General features: G+C 38.6%; 1 protein-coding gene across 2 annotated transcripts in view; it reads right to left on the bottom strand.

Moving 5' to 3' along the window:
- Positions 1 to 20,826, bottom strand: part of VCAN (versican) — a 115,239-nt gene that overhangs the window by 48,210 nt on the left and 46,203 nt on the right. For both annotated transcript variants that reach the window (XM_074569795.1, XM_074569796.1), the window contains exon 7: positions 7,916 to 11,104. In XM_074569795.1, coding sequence (XP_074425896.1) covers positions 7,916 to 11,104 — 3,189 coding nt within the window. The remainder of the gene's footprint in view (positions 1 to 7,915; positions 11,105 to 20,826) is intronic.

The following is a 20,826-nucleotide window of genomic DNA, read 5'->3' as shown; positions in this document are numbered from 1 at the left end:
AACAAGATCGGCAAGGATTAATCCAATCATTAAATCTAAAATGTGCAAAGAACAACTGCAAAAAAGACCACTGAAAACTACATACTCAAAGAATAACCAACAACTATTTTTAAAGCGCTACTTTCAGACTCATTACCAAGTGACCCATCTTAAGGGAAAGACTTTCTATTAAGATCTTTAGCCTTTGACCCACTTATAAAAATATCTTTATTTACATTTCCAGGATCACATTCTGTATTCACTCAGAGTTTCACTGTATCAAACGTATCATTTAATGTAAAGTAAAATTGTATAGATAGTATTTTCTGAAAGAGGCAAAAAAATTACATCTTCACCATAAGTACTAAGATCTGCATACATACAGAAAACTTTGGAAGAGAAAACCACTTTCCTCAAAAAAATAAATCCATACTGTGTTTCCATGTAAAAGACAGCTCATCTGTTCTGCAGTAGGATTTCTTAAGACATTTTCCATGTGTAAACAGAACTTCTAAAAGGATTCCTCTCCTTCACAACAGAAGTATGAAAAACTACATTGTACCTATGAATAAAATTCCTTCATTTCTCCTATGAATAAACAAAGAGCTATAAGAAAGCTAGAAATGTGTAATCCCTATGTCTAGATCAGACACGTTTCCTTGGAAACAATGCAAAAACAGCAGAGAATGTGTAGGCATCCTCTGAACAGTATTTAATGTGACAGCACTGTTCCTTGTATCTATGGAAGTCTATAAAGGAATGTGAAAAAAGAAATTATTGTTCTATAATAAGACTTCAGGAAGAGCCAGCAATAGTGGCCTAAAGACTACTTATTAATTCACACTCTTAGCTTCTTGTGAGACTTTCTAAGTATTGGGTTTTAGCTCTGTTGGATAAGAGGTTGTTTTTGAAAACAGAGCAGTGTACAAAAAGCTTGAATTTATTACAATTACTTGTTTATTAGGGCTTGCTTTCATACAGGGCATCATTGCTGTTGCATTTCAAATACGATTTATATGTGATGGTGTCAAACCTATTTTTAAAAGCCCTCCACAGCACCAGTGGAGTATACATGAGTATTCTAATATAGAAAAATTCCAGTTGGTTTAATAAGCAAGAAGTCTATCAGGTTGTTAAATATGTTCATTTAAGTCCCTCTGACAAAAATTTGTTCTGAAGAAAAAATCACCTAGTTATAGAACGAACCAGAAGCTGTAACGTTATGAAGACATTCTGATACCTACCACCTCCTCATCCCCACAACAATTCTGCTCTCAATCACCTCATTGGAATTACTATGGTGTAATTACACTGGGGAAGATGATATCAGAATCTGGCCGTGTTACTTAGCATTTAACACTTCAGTTACTCTAGTCAAAATGAGAACTCGGCTGTCTCTACGCCAGGTTTTATGAATAACACAGGGAGTTCAGTCATTCAGGGCATGAAAATGACTTGAGTAGCTATCGGACATTGACAAACCTGTTTCATTTGGAAATGCTTTTCAAAACCACCGGGTGTTTTTCTTTCTTAGCTGAACACACAAGTCCAGGGCTCAAAAAAAAACACCACCAGGAAGGACTAATTCAAACACTGAAATAAGACCATGTCCATTGACTGCAGTGCGCTCAGGCCAGCAGGGAAAGCAGTGTTTCTCCAGGGCTGCCGAGGAGCAGCAGCTGCCATAGTCTTAATATCAGATAGAAAATCACAGTTAATAAGCAGGTAAGTCCAGCCTTCCAGTAAATAAATAGGAGATTTTCCATTTAATAAGGTGGGAAGTTGGTTCAGCCCAGGTGGGGCCACTTTTACTATTGCTCCAACAGCCCACCACAAATGAATTCAGATGAGTCTAGTTGCACAATACCAATAAACGGCGGACACAGAACAACACAACCAAATGCATCCAAGTTGAAATGTACTTGAAAATTAAATGGTACTTTTCTCACCGTGACGTTTAGGCAAATTTGGAACTCTTCGTAAATGCACGACAGTGATACCAAGAATTAAGCAGTTGTTAAGAAAGCTGAACAGCTTGCATGGGCAGGGAAGTCCTACTCATATAAGTACACGTGGGCATGTTATCAGTCACTGCATAAAGCAGCAGAATACAGTGAATGCAAAACAGCATCTCTCCTTTACTATAAACTTTGATTTGAAATATGTCCTATGAATAAACAATAGATTTCAGTAGCATATACTTTTCATTCGAGGAAAAACAAATGGTGATTTCAGCACATAACAGACAAAGTCTCCTCACGCTCAGCAGAAGCCTCTCTAACACATGTAATTTTTGAAAAGTACACCAAAAAATCTCACGTAGCACATGTGCGTATACTACAAAGAACAGTGTCCAGATAGATATTTGCCAGTGGGCATAAACTAAATAACTTAAAAGAGAACAATGTGGGTACAGGTGCAGACAGATACAAGCCTTCATGCTGCATGCTTTTAAGCTGGCTCTATTGCAAGTGGTATGCTGCCTGGAAATGGTGTTGTGAGGAAGGCTGCTCCTGTCCTTCCACACCATCATCTGGTCTGGTCATAGCACCATCCCGACACCCACAGCCTCTGGGACAGAGCCAGCGTCTTTCCTCCCAGCATGCTGCCAGCGCATTTCCACTCTCCCACGCAGGCACTCCCCTCAGAAGTTAGCAAAATGAAGGCTGAAAGGGGACATGGTTATTCTCTATAACTGAACGGAGAAATAAAAGTATCAAGGGATAAGTGTCAGGAAGAAAAAAGACCTATTCAAGCTAAAGACAATGCTGGCAAGAATAAACACGGGTATAAACTGGACAAGCAGCAATTCAGCCTAGATATTAGAATCAGACTTAAAGAGACCCATGAAGATCTGGGACAGCGCTCCAGAAGGAACTGTGAAGACAACAGGATTAAATGAATTTTAAGACAAGGCCTAAAATGGACCTGAAAAGACTCTATTCTGCTTTCTTTGTTAAGGTTTATGACTATGACTCATTACCACTCCGCATTTCATTCAAATTTCACATGCCCTCTTACACTGCTAAGACAGAAATATGCATGTCAGAGAATTACATGTTGAAACACAAAGGTTTGTAACCTCTTTCCATAAAATTCCACATCTACAAAGCGCAAGTTCCTGCAATTTCATTCTGTTCAAAGCTGGAGGGGACAAGAAACCAGACAGAGCTGGTGTGAGTCCCAGGGTCCAATAAGCGCTTTGAAACTTATTCACTGAGTAAAGACTTTTAAATGTCTCCAGAAAATGCAGGTGTGCAAATTACTCCTGATACAGACAGGACTTATGTTTCCAGCATCCCCTCAACCACTGTTAAACAACAACCCCACAAGCATTTTTCAGCTCATAAAAGCTTTATGAGCTGAAAAGTTCCTTCAGGTTTGTTTCTTTTTTTTTTTTTCAGCTGCTAATCCATTACCTTCCAGCAACAGCATCAGCCCCAAGCACTACAATGCATAGGAGCTATGAATAAAAGGGCACAAGGTGGCAAGTTTTGCATCTTTGCAGTGAAAGACAACGTCCTCTGTCCTATCTGATGCAACGGAAAGCCGCTAATGTGAAAACACATCGCAGTGCAGGGCTGTTTTGCTTTCTCACTTTCACAAGACGGTCACAATCCCAAGGGAATAGCCTGTTGTTCCACTCAAGTGAATGAAGTCCCAAGATCCTTCCATTATAAAACATGTGCGTGGTCCTTTTTGTAGCTTAAAAAGGGATGTTTCCCCATGCACAAATATATTTTCCTTATTAATTGGAACACCTGCCCTAGGTCTGCCCATGTGCCATAGGCTGTCAGAAAAACCAAACCTTATATCCCTCATTAATTTGTGCACCTGCCTCATACTTGCTCACATGGAAGTATATGGATTGTCTGTACAATACATTTTCTCAATGAAAACTGTTGTATTCTTATACAAATAAGCAGCTTAATCTATTCAGTGGTGTGGTCTTTCTTATCAGCATTAGAGTGCATTTTCCAGAATTTAAGCTAATGAGCTTGACCTTCCACCAGGCCCACAAATTACTTCTGTTTCCATGAGTAATTTTTTTTATCTAAAAGTAACTGAAACTTTCTTTATGAAAGTCTTAATTGACTGCAAGCATGCATTTTAAAAGCTACGAGTATAACTATTTACCTCTTGGGTGGCGTAAGAAAAGAAGTTCTCCAGGAGAACCTTTTTCTTGTCTAATATATTTAAGGGCTTATTGTATTAAAAAATTGAAAATATTTATATAAACTTTCAGTTATATATGGTACTACTTTATATTAAGGGGTGTGTGTGTGTTTAAGACAGCCTAAAATCCTTGCCAGCATATTTAATTGAGTTTAACCCAGTCAACATTCAATGTCTTTCAAGTGCAGCTTGAGTCTACAGTAATAATGAAGAATAATATCCCCCACATTCCATACATCCATAACACATTCCATACATCGACTGCACATTCCAGCCCAAGACTTCAAAGCGCTTCAGCAAAGTTGGTGCCAGTTTAGCAAAGGTTTGAGACCGAGAACAAAGGTGCAAGAAATCTTTCACGCTTCTCCCTCTACCAGTGCATGGCCATAGGTGAACCCACCCAACCCAGAGCAGGGATGAGCTGCCCTCACCACGCTTCTCTGGGAGGTAGGACACCCACCGATCACAAAGGGACCCCTGTGCTGCAAGGGATACGCTTTGTTCTGCTTGCTGGGAACTGCTAAAAGTGCCTACATCTCTCAAAACTCCATTCATTTGGCATGACCCTTCTCTTCCATATAGGGTATGAACTATCGCTTATAACTAACAAAGCCTAATAGAACCTCCATGGAGCACTTAAATGTTATTATGCCTACGCTACAGATGGTAAATGGAGCTGCAGAGAATAATATTCAGCTGTGTTAGTACAATAGTGAGGTTTTTTTACTGTAATTAAGTGATACAGCTGATAGGAAACAAAACATGGTACCGTATTTCCACTGAGCCCTGCTTCGTTATTAAACTGTTGCTTCTGGCAAAAGCCGAATAACAAGGAGGTGAAGAAAGATGAAAAAAAAAATAATCTCATAAATATTTCCAACACTTGTGCACACGCAAGAGGGAAAATATTATATTCATTTATATACAATACCGTTTAAACAGCAAACCTCTCATTATTATTTCTATTTGAAACAGCTATTATTTGGAGGGCTTTGGTAAGAAAGTTGTCATTTCTTAGGAGGCACTTTTGGACTCTTGACTTGAAAATCATGAAGGCCTTTGCTTATAACCCTCACTGATTATTTTACTTACGAATGCTAAGCTATATTACCTTGAAAACATGCTAAAGCAAAGGAGGAAAAACCTTTATCAGAGATGTGTAATGACGAAAAGTGTATTTCTTGTTCCCATTTAGATGAGAACAAAAAGCCAAAGGTACAGTTTATGTAGTTTCTATATGACTGCGGATCAATTTTCAAACAAAGAGTGATACAATAATAAGTTGAACTACGTCCTAGTGAAAGGCATATGTTAGTAATATTTGCCAAATTCATTCCTATTCAGCACCTCCTATGTACATTTTCTTCAGCACAAAGAAAAGTTTATGGACTGAGGAACAATGAAGTGAAACTGGACTTGACAGGATTTTTCAGATGAAATCTTTCATTTCTGGAGAAAGAAAAGACAAGACTAATCCAAATCCTCAAACAGAATAAATCTTTGGCAGCTCTAACTTAACTTGTGGTAAGTAGATATAGGGTGCCTTTTCTCTGTGGATAGCTAAATGGAGGAATTTCCCCTGTCAGATTCTGAAAACAGGAAAATAAACTCCTTTTTGACCTTGCACTAGATACATGACAAATCCCTTCATGTTTAAAGAGAATACAGATATTGCCACATAGAGAATTTCATAATATTACAAGAAAAAGAACTTTCTTTCTATGCTGACAGACTAAATCATTCCTAAAGGCAGAATTTTATGGATGTGTAGCTTTAGTTCTACTTATAAATACCCCTACACATATGCAGATATATACCTGGAAAATGCAAGCACAACTTTGGAAAGTTTGTGAAGATGCAGGAGGCAAATCCTGAAGAAAGTCTGTCCTAAGGACCTGATCACCCAAGTGAAAACAAGAGTAGCTACAAAGAGTGGCAATGCATTGATACACTGTGCTTTAGATAATCCATCTTGAACTAATTCCTAATTTAATGAATCACGGTATCCACACCATTCTGAAAAAAGTATAAAATAAGACTGTCCTTGATGTATACACAGAGATATCCTGAATCATACACCTTGTGCACTGCCTGAAGAAAACACCCCGTTTCTACATCCTCCCAAACCATCCTACTTCCTTCTGTCCACGTGGAACATAGAGCTGCCCAGCTCAACCCACTCTACCATATGCAATAAACTGTAGTATAATTCAACAATGTAACACGGAGAACTAGTTCACTACTACACAGTCTAAATGTTAATTATTAAGCCTCATTAATCACATTTCCACAGGTACAAAAGTATTTAATATGTAGCTTAACTCTAGTCTTCAGAAATTACCCTTCTGTTCTGACTTACCAGACTTGTCTCATTTAATTGAGACTTCCAAGACACGGGCAACACCTAAAGCTTCAGACAAAATAATGATAATATACCACAGAAATAAAAGTACTGTTTAAATGTTAAAATAACAGAACTATTATTTTCTGAAATAGAAGGTTAAGCTACCACTGATATGACTTGTGCAGTTTTACATCTTGTAAATATAAAGTAGGATAATAAGCATAAAGGGAATAAAGACACAAAATCCACTGTACGAAAAGTGCAATAACGATACGCATGTCTCAAGGAAACTGCTTCTAACTTTTCATTTTTCAGTGGAACTCTACCAAGCACAAACCTGACAAAACCAAAAAAAAGGCTTCCATAACTTATGAATTCTGTTGGATAAGTTCTTCAAAGATATGGAGAACCAATGACAAAACAGTGTCTTATACAACCATTCAACAGCATCGCATACAGTTAATATGACATAAAATGAATTTTTACTGTGTTCCTTCAAAAAATAAAATAATTATAAAATAACTACAAAATAATTAAATGGAATGCAACATCAAACCTAATAGATATTTTGAGCTGTATCTTTTTTGTCAGTTCTTTCATTTTAAAAAATAAGGTTTTACCAAGACATCTTAAATAATAGCCAGTTGACAGGCTTCTTTAATGTAAAATTGTATAGCCTTCAGCTATTGCATTATGGAGACATATTCATCATAAAACTCAACAGTTCATTGCTATTTCAGGAGTTTCTGTTCTGGATACCCATGGAGTTGAAGCTACATACACATGTACAGTGCCATCAGCTAAAAAATATAACAAAACTAAAAATTAAGTCAATTTGCAAGACAGATTCTGTAAAACAGATTAAAAAAATATTATACTATGCTGGGAAAACGTGCAAAAACCCTTCCCCCAAATCACAGAGGTGCGCTTGTGAATGCAGTACAGCGCCTTAAACTTTTTTAGCTGACTACACCGTACATGGCATTGTTAATTGCTACAGACTAATGGTATGTTAAAATAATCTAGTGCTTCGTTTAGGACTAGTAATGCATGGAATGGAAGCTGTGAAATTAAAACGCTTGTTTCACAGATAGCTGAAGTTAAATCAGTGACTCAACAACATTAAATAAGAAAACTGGACTATAGCCATCATGACTTTTAACAGTAAATACAACCATTTTGTATTCATTCTTACATAGAAATTAATCTTACCCCAAACCATATATATAACATATTTCTGAAGTTAATGGATAGAAAAATAGACCTACCAATATTTAGAAAGTTGCTGTCTAGATAAAACTTGTACTTTGCTTCGTTCAGTGATCCAAGAAACACCTCCAGTATATTCTAAAGTACACCAGTTTATGATAAACTGTCCATTCTGATGGACTGCAGGTCTAAAAGGCAAAATCTTACCTGTATCATTGCCTGTGATTTGAATAACATACAATCTTATGTCATTTCCACTATCAGGGTGTGAAGTAGAAGGAGACACCTCTTGAGGTTGTAAAGCCTCTGTGGCCTCCTTCACTTTGGGTGGTGCAGTTGGTCGTGCAACTGCAGTAGCAGTTGATGCTGTGAAATATTCCTTATCGATTTCTGGTTCTAACATCTTTCCTGTTAGATCATCCTCAGCCGTGGCTTTACTGGGAGAAATAGATTCATCGATTATGATGATGTCATTGCTTGTTACCTCCTCTTCTTCCTCAGGAATGATACGTGGTGACTTTTGAGTAACAAAAGGCTTGGATGCTGATGTAGGCTGTATTTTGTCTACAGCACTAACAGGATGTGTTGTTACATCGCTGAGAGTTGTTGCATTAGTTGAAAACATAGATGTTTTGATTTCTTCAGGTTCTTCTGATACTCCTGAACCTTCCAGAGTCTGGTTTGGAGAAGCTCCCAAAGTCAGATGAGTAATGCTTTCCACAGTAGAATGACCTGTTGGCATCGTATGGGGGGGCAACACAGATTCCCAGCTCACGACATCACTGTCTTCTTTCCTGGTGGGCGTTCCTCTGCTTTCATATGTTTTTGCTTGGGTACCCACAGTTATAGGCATCACTTCAGTGACCTTCTCTTCTTGATCAGTAGCAATTTCAGCTTTTGGAGTCACTGTGAGATGCAAGGTCCTGGTGCTAGTTTCATCAGGTCCCAGAACTCCTCCATAATCTGTGAGCTTCACTGCAGGCACTGATACTTCTGTTGCTGGATATGTCTCATCATAAGCTGAACCTGTCTCATCCTGTCTTTCCTGAATAGCTGTTTGAGATGATTCAAATCCTGGTGCCGTCTTCTGTTCATGTATTTGGGCAGATGTCACAGATAAGGTAGACTCTGTGGCACTATCTGGTTCCTTATCTTGATCTTTTGTGGAGAGTTCCCCTGGGAAAACCTCACTATCTTTTGCAGTGGTTTCTGTTGCTTCTGTATGAAAGATGCCATCAAAAGGAGTCTGATCAGTAACCGGCATATCTCCGGTGACCTCACTCTCTACAGTAACTGGAACTAGGGAAGCATCATATTCTTTCTGTGGAACTGCAGTATCTACCTTTGTTACATCTGTAAATATAACAGATTCCTTTGTCCCTCCAAAGCCAGATGATGGTGTTCCTTTTCTGTCTTGAAGTGTTGCCAACAATTCCTCCTCAGTTGGTATCTCAATGCTTGTACGGCTTTCTTCTGTCATTGTGTATTTTGAGACCTCCATTTCAGTAGAGACTTCTTCAGCAGGCGCTGCTACCGATGTCTCAGTAGCCTCTCTTTGTTCAACTTCTGGGGTAGGAATGGACGTTTTCAAAACATAACCTGATGTTTCATCTGCTTCATGTTCAGTTACCTCCACGGCTGTGGGCATAGCAGTTGGTAATACAGTAAAACGTGAGGAGCTAAAAGACTTTATTGTTGCACTACTTTCATCCACTGATATTTTGGAGACTGTGATCATTTCCATATCCAAAGAGCTGCTTGTCTGGGAGACACCTGTAGTATCTTCACTCTGATCAAAATCAGCTGATACAGCTTCTTCATCACTTTTCGTTTCCTCTGGCTCCATGCTTGTCTCAGTTTCATCTGTAACCGCTGAAATTGGAGCTCCTGGATGCTGTGTATTTTCTGTAATTTGCCCTGGAGACGATGTAGGCTCCATTCCAGAGATACCATCTTCTGTATCTAACTCATGTATTGTCTTAGTATGAGATGACTCTTCTGTCACATACCCCTGATCTTTATCTGTCAGCAGCCCCGTGCCAGAAGCTGGAGGAGCCTGTGTGAACTTCTCACTTGCAGAACATCCTTCAGATTCTCCTGCAACACACATAGGAACGACGGTTGTGGCATGTGGGATCTTAACATCCATTGTTCTCGTTTCTGGCTCCTTTGTTTTTTCCTGCTCCTCTAAAATGACTGATCCTTCTGTTTGCTGAGATGAGTGGATAACAGGTGTGGTGCCTTCTCCAAAGTTTTTCGGGGAAAGAGTACTTCCTGAGAAAGCGATGGCCTCAGATCCTATTTGGTTAACAGTTGATACAGAAAAGGATACAGGTATTCCAGATGACACTGTAGGCTGCACATCTCTCAGGTCCTCTCTGCTTCCTTCAGCTGATGCCTCATTATCAAACACTGTCGCAGAACTAAACTTAACAAACGGAGTTGACTCATCTGCTGTGGAAAATTGTCCAGCGGTTACTGCATGCTCATCTATGAGTGTCTCTGATGCAGCAGGCACATCTGATTCTGGGACACTACCAGTAGCCACGCCAGAAACTCTATCAGGCATAACGGTGTACATGCTCTCTCTGCCCTCCCCCTCTGTAGTAAGATCATACTGATCCGTGAACAAAGCTTTAGGGATTACAACAGTTGTAAGTTTCTTGTCAGATTTTGCCTCCATTGACTTTTTTGTGGGTTCTTTTGTTGAGTGGGCACCAAGATACATATTCTCTTTTCTTAGTGAAACTGAAGTCCCTGTCCTGGGAAACTCTCTCCGAGAAGTTGGTAACAAGCTATCTGTAGCTGTCATCATAGGACCCACTTCTATTTGTTCAGTCTGATTATCAGCATCATGTTTTTCTGTATCATCTCCTGTTTCAGTATCTTCCCATGAACCAGTGGAACTCTTAGCTACAGCTGTGCTATCCTGAAAAATTACAGAGGTCAAGAAAGCGTCCTCAATGCTTTCAGACCTACCTTGTTCCTCGGGCAATTCTGCTTCAGAGTAAGTGTGCTCCAGTTCCAAAGCTGCAGATGTGCTCTCTGTTAACCTTGGTGAAACATCATATTCAGTCCTTCCCAGTGTATCGTAAGTGCTTATTTCGCCATCTGTGACAGTCTGAGGTAGAAGGGTGGTTAACTTAATGTTTTCCATAAGCACCTCCATTTCCCTTTTTTCCTCAGCCACGTCAGTAGTCATTTCTGTATCTTCTTCTGTCTCTATGGTTGTTTCCTCCAAAGCAGGGATTTCTGTTTTGGTGACAGCCACTTCAGTAATCGAAGTCTCAAAAACAGGAGGTTTAAGAGTAACCTTAGCAGATGAGGATTTCACACTGTCAGTTTTCAGAGACGTGATCAGCTTAACAGTGGTAGGCTCTGATACGATTTTTTTACCTTAAAAAAGAAAAAAAGAAGTGAATGAATCATTCAGTCAGAACACAAACAAATGTTATTTTAATTCAGTTTGAATGTTCACAACAAAAACTAAATTCTACACTGAGAAATAAGTATAAAGGTCAAAGGCTTTACATAGTTGTTTAGCATACAACAAAGCTTTGAATGACATAAAATAACATATTATGAAGCTGCAGAACATCTAACTTAAAGTCAGATGGAATGAGAAGAGTAGAAGTATTCTTCGTATTCATTGTTTATATAATTACCCCTAGAAGTCCTGATATTACATGAGTACCCATCAGACAGCTAAGTACTGACGAGGGAATATAAAAGTTTATTTCATGATGTCATGAATGAGTGGTACCACAAACCTGTGGGTTTTCTTCAAAGCTTACTGTAGCATGCAACTCATGTATAAAGGGAGTGAAATACCACTTTGGTTTATTTTCAGCACATAATTACAAACTGCGAAAAGGAGCCCTCACAGGATTGAGAGCACGCTTCAGCAACAGGAACAAACATGCCATCAGAAAGTACTGTTTTACAATGCCGCAAGAGATGCTGCCCTGCATTTAAATTATATGGAGAGAAATTTATTATGGAGAAAGGTGAGAACAGTAAACTATAAGATCATAAACTTAATACTATAATGATGTTGATCTTTGGAAAACACTTCAAAGATATACATATGAAACTCCTTCTCACACAAAAGTGCTTCTATGGGAGTGTAGAACATGAAAAGGCAGTGTTGAACCCTCTAAATGATGGGAAGAGTAAGGGGGTACCTATCCTAGATTCACAAGAAACAAAAAGAAAGGTCTTTCCAGTGAACCACATTGTGATGTTTTAAAGAATCTTGCTGCCTTATCCCTTCTCCACTCCTTCTGCCACAGATTTCAATCCACTCTGAGGAAGAAATATGTGCTGGCAACCAGGACACTGCAAAGTCTTATATCAGATTTTAAACTCCTGAAAAAGGCGAGTTTGTGCTGAGAAAACAGGATTTACTTGGGAAAAGCCCTAGGTGGAAATACCTTCCCCGGTTCTTCCAGGTTGGTAATCTTCAGAAGGGCAATGGGAGCAGACAGGTGGAAAATGTGAGTGTCTTACATCAGTGCTGTTAATTGCTAAGAAACTGAGAGTCAAAAGCCTTATATGGATGTGAGTTAAGAGCAAAATATGTTCCTTTAAATCACACTAAGCATACGAAGAATGCATTAAATGGGCTGCGTATATGAGGACTAACTGCTTACCAGACACAACTGCACCTATAACTTCTTGCAAAAGAAAAGATTGCTCAAATTCTAATAGAGCAAATAAGTCTTTTCCCCTAACATGCAGAAATTAAAACAGTTACAGTGATTTAGAAGAAAATACTGAAGACAAAGTTTCATTATTATAGCTGTGAGTTCATAAAAGAGATCAGGAAATTTTACTGAATGTAGGATATGAATACTAGTTATCAGGGGCAAAAGTGAGTTCTGAGGTAGGATTTTTACTTCCTGGCACATGGGGATGAAGATGTTCTAGATGATGGTGCAGCCTCTGAGTGACTCAGGACTTGCAGGAGCTAATAGTATGAGCAAAGAAGAGGAAAAAAAATGAAATATTTAGAAAGACTCAATTCAGTCACGTATTTGTGCAATGACAGTTTATACTCAAGCATACACAGTATGTAGGCACAAATCAGTTCTTTTCACACACCCATGTCTAATTAGGTACCCCTTTGATATTTGTAAATATGAATTCCACATGTGTAAGTAAGGGTCACACAAATATTTGTTTAGTTTCACACACCAAGCTTTGAAAATGTCACCTTTGCAAGAGACCTATTTGATTTACACTGAAGTAGACAGTCTTGCCAGATGATGGCTGCTTAGGATTTCTAGAAGAACGGGTAGATTTACAGAGTAGGGAAATGAGGAAAAAGAGATGATGTTTCAGAGAAGTGAAAGTGAAAAGGAATTTGTGAGGATAAGAAAATATGATGTTGTAATGTATAGAAGCAGTGGTGTTCTTTGCCTGCAGAAAGAGGAATGGATTCTTTTCCCTACCATATGTTAAATCTTTTTATGGTTTTACAAAGAAGACTTAGCTACTTATATACTCTTTTTGGTAGGTTAAAACATTCACTTGAGCAAGAAAGAATAAAGTTCTTGAAATCCCACTAAGCAAAGCACAGCCTTAACACTAGTGATTTTGGTGTTTTGGGGTTCTACAACCTAAAGTGGATCTTTATTGCTCTTTTTAATGCCTATATGATTCAAGTGTGAGATGGTGTTCACACAACCAAGAATCAAAAAATTCTTACAGATTTTTTTTTCCACTCTACTTGCATAAGGAAGGTCTGAAGCACCGAATTTTACTTCACAACTAGGGAGTGAGGAGTGCACTCAAGTAAGTTAGCATTGTCCTCCTGAGTGGGAGTTGGTAATTGTTTAGTTTCTACCAAAGAATCCACCAATTTGACTTAACAGTTCCTTTTTCATGGCAAAATGGAAAGAAGACAACATGGTCTGATATTCTCACTCCTAACCATAGGATGAATTTCCTTAATGCAGACTGAATTTCTTTTGCAGCCAACATCAAGTACTCATTCAGACCCCAATTAGCATACTTTATATGACTATCAAGATCAGAAAGAATATGAAAACGTAATACTATCTAACAAAGCTAGACAAAAATGAGGACATGAGAACAGATTTTAAAATATGTGGAAAAAAAAGGTAACTATTTCATCACTGCTGGGAAATTGTGTGCACTTACTCACTACCATTTATGTAGCTTCCCAATTTCCAAGAAATGTTTGGAAGTCCCAAAAGTTCACATATTTATGCCTGAGATGCAGTTATTTGTTTTTCATGACTCATTATCTGCTAAGTACTTGATAAAATAGGTACACATTTATGAAGTAAACCTGAAAAAATACCAAGCGTGTTTGATTCATTTATATTAATAAGTGAATCAGTAAGTATTAAATTCATATACTCGTATAAGAAAAACACTGATTTTTTAAGAGTTTATCAATAAACAGACAAATTTTCTCCTCCTTGGAAACTGACATGGGGTTACCAGTGTGCAAAGAGCAGTTCTGGTTACAATCAACTACAGGGCCTCTAAAACTGCTTTGGCATAAATATGGCATATAGGATGTTTCACAGAGATCATTCAGATTTGCAAACTTATTTGAGTGGATCAAAAAAAGATACTTCTTCAAGGAGAAATCAATCTTTTTTTTTCTCCTGTGGGAAAAGAAAAAACCAAAGAGAAGGTTGCATTTTTAATGGCTGAACATCGGTTTGAACTGTCGTCCACTCCACCCAGATGTTTTGCATTACTGTACTCCTTGCATCATGCATGCAATATGCTATCTCCTTTGTCCTTCTTCTGATTCAAGATATGAGGCAGATTTTCCTAATAAAATTCATGAAGATATTTGCAGCAAGAAAGAAAATTATCTCACCAACAGCTGCTCATATCTAGTTGGTTTTTTAGTCAATTCCTTTTATATTGAACAACATATATGAAGTTGATTTTGAATGGAGTATATGGCTTTGCAGAGATACTAGATTTTTTCACTCTCTGTTTATTTTATGCTTTCACTGTACAGCATTTTCTTCTTCTCTCCTACTACTGTTTAAATAAGAATTCAACATGATGGAGTAACTTCAAAACTTAATGCTTTTTCAAGGAAATCACACTACACAAGTTTTAATTTTGTGATTACCGAATAAGGATTTTAATATATTCTGTGCTGTTTAATAATAATTTCAAGATATATGAGTGTACTTTCTGGAGGAGAAAATGCTTTTTTTAAACATTTTATATATATTAAACATAATATATATATATTATAATTTTTATATATGTATTTTCAGCATAACCAGTCCCACAAAATTTTCAACGATGTGTCTAATCTGAACCACTTGAGCAGTTTCTCTGCACTCAGAAATATTGTTTGTGTGTTTACATTTAGGTATGTACTTAAGAACCTGGAAGAGCATAGACCCTACAGATAGAAAAAGGAATTGTTTTGAGTCATTGCCAACAGCGAAAGCAACAAAAAAAATGTTTTAGGTTAGAACACAAGCTGGAAATAGTGAATTCTTTCTGTGAATAGCAGCCAAAATAAATTATTCCAAAATATTAGTAATGTTGAGACAATCAAAATTAATGGTTTAACATCATCCGGCCCATTTAGAGCACGATGCCCATGCAGAGAGGGTGCTTTGCTAAATTTTTACATATTTTTCTGTGTTAACTTCTGTTTGCTACTCTGCTAAGTTTTTTCTCTGCATCTGTCCCTTCCCTGCTACCAACTCTGGCAGAGAGGACAGTCTTGAATGTTCCCCTGACTCCAAGAGTTATGCCAGCTGGAGTTTAAAGTACTGGCAGAACCTCCCAAATTGGACAAGTCTAAGAGTAAGAACAGATCACAAAAAAAAAAATAAAAATTGGTGCTCTGGGCTATGGACTGAGCCAGAAACCTCTCATTATTACACTGACTCAGTACCCGCTCATTCAGGAAGCAGAAAGGTGGACAAGGGATGTGGAGTTTTTTTCATTACTTATGAGACATGTGGTAGCATAAGGAGGACTCAAAATATGATCCTGCAGTTGTAAGAGTCTCTCTAAAACTCCAGGTGTATGCTCCCACTTACCTACACTGTGATTTGACAACAAAACACAAGCCAAAAGCAACGAGAAAAATAATTTACAAGCCTAAATGCAGTACTCATTCACACTTACAAAATATGTGCAATATCAGAGAAAATGAATGAGATTCTTAAAAAAAAAAAAAAAAAAAGAAATTTAAAAGCCACTGGTCTATCTTATTTGTAAGGAAAAATTTAAAAATATAATGAAAGGTCACACATCCTCTTCACACCATTGCCCAGGGTTCTTCTCTTCCAGCTAACAAAACAGTAGAGGCGGCAGCTCTATTAGTTCTGTGAACACAAATACTCTTAGGTAAAACCACTTGCTATTTCATAACTTCTGAATTCAGATGGCTAAAGGGGGAAGCATATGTTATCTCCTGGTTTCCCCACATGCAAGTGTAGTTCTGTGCACAAATTATAACCTGTTAATCTATCCACAAAAGAATAATAACAAAATGCATTTCTCTTTCCACATTATTTATAATAAAACTGCGAAGGAGGACAAAAAATTAGTAAGCCTTTTTAGTCAGCTCTTCCTAATGAAATCAGTATCCCAGCACCAAATAAAAGCAACAATCTTGGCTTCCTTACTGCAAAAACCAGTTGAAGAACAGAGAGAGCCAAGATTGTCAGTCAGGTCAGGAACCGACAGCAAAAATCTTGCTGCTTTGCTCTCTTCAGCTAGTGACAAAGGAGACAGATTACCCATATGTCCCATGAGTGGTACTCAGTTCCCACAGCAGTGAATAAAAGTAATAAAAAGAAAACCAATTTATTTTTCCTGTACCTGAACACCTAAGGAGATGCATCTTTTACTTCTTCACCTTGTTGCTCCTAATCCCATCCTTGTTACCTGACCCATTCAGTGATTTGAGGGAATTAAAGGAAAATGCCTTCAGCTGTGTCCTCTTTTCTTTCCTTTCCTCTTTCCCTCTGTCCACCATGTTTGCACTTAGGGACTGCTCTAACGGAACTCAGTTTTTAATGACTCAGGTAAATGCAAGTTCACTGCCTCTGGCAAAAGAACTGTCTCCTCCTGAAGCTCCACCTTCTGAGGCTCCAAACAGTTGCTCCACATACATCAGCTGGATTGATAAATCAGCTTCTCTCTGTTCATATTGTACACAGCGTTTAAAAGGTTAAGCTGCACCCCACCACCACCTCCTCCTTCTCAGGGTGAGCTATTAGTGAGGTCTGTGGCACAGGATTGTTTGAAGTGGATTGAAATCTTTTTGCCATTTTCAGCATGGTCTGACCGACTTTTTGAAATTCCTTCAATGTGCAACTGAAGTAGAGTGGGGTAAGCAACATGCTGCGAGACGTTCGCCTGCACAGCCTCTGTGATGTTTGCCTGTTGCTATAAACCCAGCAGACAGCTTCAGGGATTTATTCCTCCTACACCTGGTCCAAGTTATTACTGGAGATCTCTGCAGCTAGGCAGGTCTTGCTAAACTGCATATCTGAGAGAAGCACAGAGATCTACCTTCTTAGCAAAATAATAAAAGCTAGAAAATTGTTATCTGGTGGTAGCTGCCTCGCTAAGGCAGCTTAAGCCCTTCACATAGCTTCACCTTCACAGAGGTGAAAGGAAGCATGAGCAGAGCCAACAGCCTTGCACACACTGTGGTCAGTGCCATGACCTTGAGATGCTTGCCTGCTCAAAGGCATTTTACCCATTCTGATACCAGACTGTGAAACGGTGGAGGACACTGGCTTTATTACGTTCAGCACTCTATTGTGTTTCATTTTCCTCAGATCAACAGTTCTATTTCCTGGGTGTCACCACGCCCGACGTCTTCAGTATTCTGTGGTCATTCCCAAGCTCATCAAAAATCCACAGATCTCCTGTAATACAGTCCCTGACATCAGGCTGGAAATAATTCCCTCATCCAGGAAATAGCTGGGACATGTAGCTACCAACGGTTGCTGTGGAGAAGGACAGAACTGCCTAGTTATTCAAAGTTTTCCAAACGAAGTCACATGCAGCAAAAGGGAAGACAACACTTCTTCTGCCAGCTTTAGAGTTATGCCTAAAAATCTTCTCCTTTCTGCTGCTGGACAAGCAGAGGACAGCTGATGTTTTCTGAGCCTTAGCCTGCAATCATGGTGTCTCGTACTGTAGGACCTCCCAAAGAGGGGCTTTTTTTTCTTTCTCTGTTGAGAAGTCCTCCATAGAAGAACACTGCTTGCACGTTGCCTTGCATTAGCAAACACCCCTGTGCTAGGGAAACGCTCTTACTTGAAATGAGAAGAAAGAGACAGTTTGTGTTGGAGAGGTTTTGGGGTGGGGAGGGGAGAGGTTTGCAGAGCGACAATTATTCTCCACTTTCATCTTACAAAGGTATGTCCTGCTACATTCTGAAGGTTGCTGCTTCCTGTATTTCTTCTATTAAAGTGCGGTCTGATTTTGAGCTCTAGACAGATGAAGCATCAAAGAAAGAGGCCCCCAGTCACAAGAAGCGGTTGACTTGGACGCACTCTTGATGGGGCTGTATTGAAACAATCAAACAATGTGAACTCCATTCATGATGAACATATATGGCAACACTGTCTTAGAACTGGAATTTTCCAATCTCCAGTTAAAATGAAATCATAATGCCAAACCGAAGTGGCATAACCAAAGAGAAACAACAAAGGTGCAGGAAACAAAGTCAAAATGAAAACACAAATCTGAAACAAAATGGTCAAATCCAGGGAGAAACGGTCAACACATGTTTTGAGTCAAGCAAAAAAATGTTTTGCTGAAAGATTAGCCAAAATCAATATGGGTCTATGAAAGAGTTCAGCTTTAATAAATCAGTGTTTCTCAGCAAAACACAGATTTATCTTTCAAAAATTCAACCACTTCTGTATATGAAGTCCATCAAGTTCAGTTTTGTTGCAGGTATGTAAGACAATAACCCTATACAGTTTGATCAGTGCATTTCTGGAGTGCAATTTATTCTACAGATACTGTAGTATAAAATGCCCCATCCAAAGCCAGTTGAAGTCTGTGGCAAGATTCCCACAAATTTCAGTAAATTAGACCTGGTGAGAGTGCGAGGCTGATGGATGGAATTAAATAGACACCCTATAGATCTATGCAAGAGCTCTTAAATAGGTACCCGTTAAAAATGAAATTTTTTTTTTTGCTGACACAATATTTTATTCTCTTACAAATTAACATAAGTGTTCAGCAACAGTTGTTCTACCTTTTTTATTTTATTTTATTTTTAATTGTAAATAGAAGTCCCATATGTTAACACTTGAAAAACTTTTCCTCTGATGATGGCCTCCAAGGAGTTTCAACTACTTAATCATGTGTCAAACCTGAAACTTTTTCAAGACCCATCAGATACATGGTTAGGTACCTCTCAGAAAAAAAGAACTAAAAAGTCTGGCAGAAGTCTTGCAGGGATAAGAGGAAACATGCGGATAATGTTTCAGAAACTCAGAGCCATGTGGTTTCTGTAGAGTGAAGAACACTTGTGATCAAAGAAAAGAAGGTTTTTTTATTTTTTTAACAAGTTCTTTAGATTTTAAATCATGTATCATTAGTCTGGGACACTTTTATTTTCATAAAGTCAAGACACTCTGTACAATGTAATTTTGTAACCGGAACATTGCTGAAGTTAAAATCCTGAACTTAACTCTATTGTTAAATGTTGTCCAGGTTGGCTGTTTTGTTGAAACTAATGCATATCATTTGTAAGTTGAATTTACTGCTTGGATTACTGTTTTTCATGTATTTTTATAAATATGATTCCTTTTTAAAATTAAGTCAAATGTTCAGAACACCAATTGAATTTTCTTTTTACTGCAATTTAAAATTCATATTTTGAGATTTTACACCAGGGAGACTTTTAGTCACAGGATAGGAGTGAAGACTCCATAAGCAAGGCTGAAGAAACAGATATCACCTTTCTTAAATACACAGTTTGTCTTTGTAATTACTAAAACAGATGCCTGCTTTGCCACAAATCTATTGCTTTAGAGCATGTGTAAATTCAAGCACTGGAGTCATCCTTTCTGTGGCTGGAAGGCATTTGTTTTGGTGGCCTTACTCAAGGAGTGTTACTCAGCATGAGTAAAAGTGGCAGACGCCGGTCCTTCATCATTGCCATTTCACTTCAGACTAAACGTGCAGCTTGTGGCCATAACCCTTGAGGCTAAGTCAATGGGAACTTCACTAGCCTTCACACAGGAGGCAGAGGAAACTTTACGGGGATGCTGTAAAAAAACCTGAGATCACCGCATGAACATCTGTGCTGCAGACCTTCAGCGCTGGTGCTACCTGGGTAGCTGGCTTGATCCTGCCATGTTCACAGAGGCACTCTGTGTTTTTCCCTTTAGCTGGCTAAGATCCCATAAATTCATGTATTTTCTTCTTTGTCAGCTACAGAAGTTTTATGCTGGTGTGACTGGGTACTAGGAGAGAAGCATAACAATGTAATGTGAGACACCTAATGAGCACAGTAAGAGCTTGGAGTGCATTGGAGTTACATGGAAAGAGTCAAGATGCTGGGCAGGGCTGTTTTGTTGTCTGGTACAGTGGGAATTGCCACATAAAAAGCTTCACATTGAGCTAAAAGCAGTCAGAGCTTGGGGATAGTGAACTTTATGTGATGCACTGAAACCATGAAATAGAGATAATGAGGAGTTTTGGAAGAAACTTCCAGACAAAAGATGATTTGAAACAAGGACTTAAATTCAAGCCTCCTGCTATACTATAGAAGAATTTTTTTCTTCTCTCCCTTTTTCCTCCCCGAAAAAGGGACTAGCTCCAAGGCTCCAACAGGAGAGAGTGACTCACTCTACAGCCACTGCTACAGGCAGCTGCTTGAGATGTGAAAGACCAAGATGCTAGGCAGCAAGTACTCATTACTCACCACTTGCATAAATCATTTAGCAAAAGCAACGAAGAGTTACAGCTGGTTCCTGTGAGATCCCGAGCACTTTCTGAGAGGGAGAGAGAGCTTTCAGTAACTTCTGCAATATGTGGCAGACAGGCACCCTGAAGGAGGGTACATGGTTCAGCATTACACTCCTGCATTTCCCTACAGAAATCCAGATGTATTT

This window comes from Larus michahellis, chromosome Z (assembly GCF_964199755.1).
Source record: "Larus michahellis chromosome Z, bLarMic1.1, whole genome shotgun sequence".
Lineage (NCBI taxonomy): Eukaryota > Metazoa > Chordata > Aves > Charadriiformes > Laridae > Larus > Larus michahellis.
This window is presented reverse-complemented; position numbering and strand designations above follow the sequence as displayed.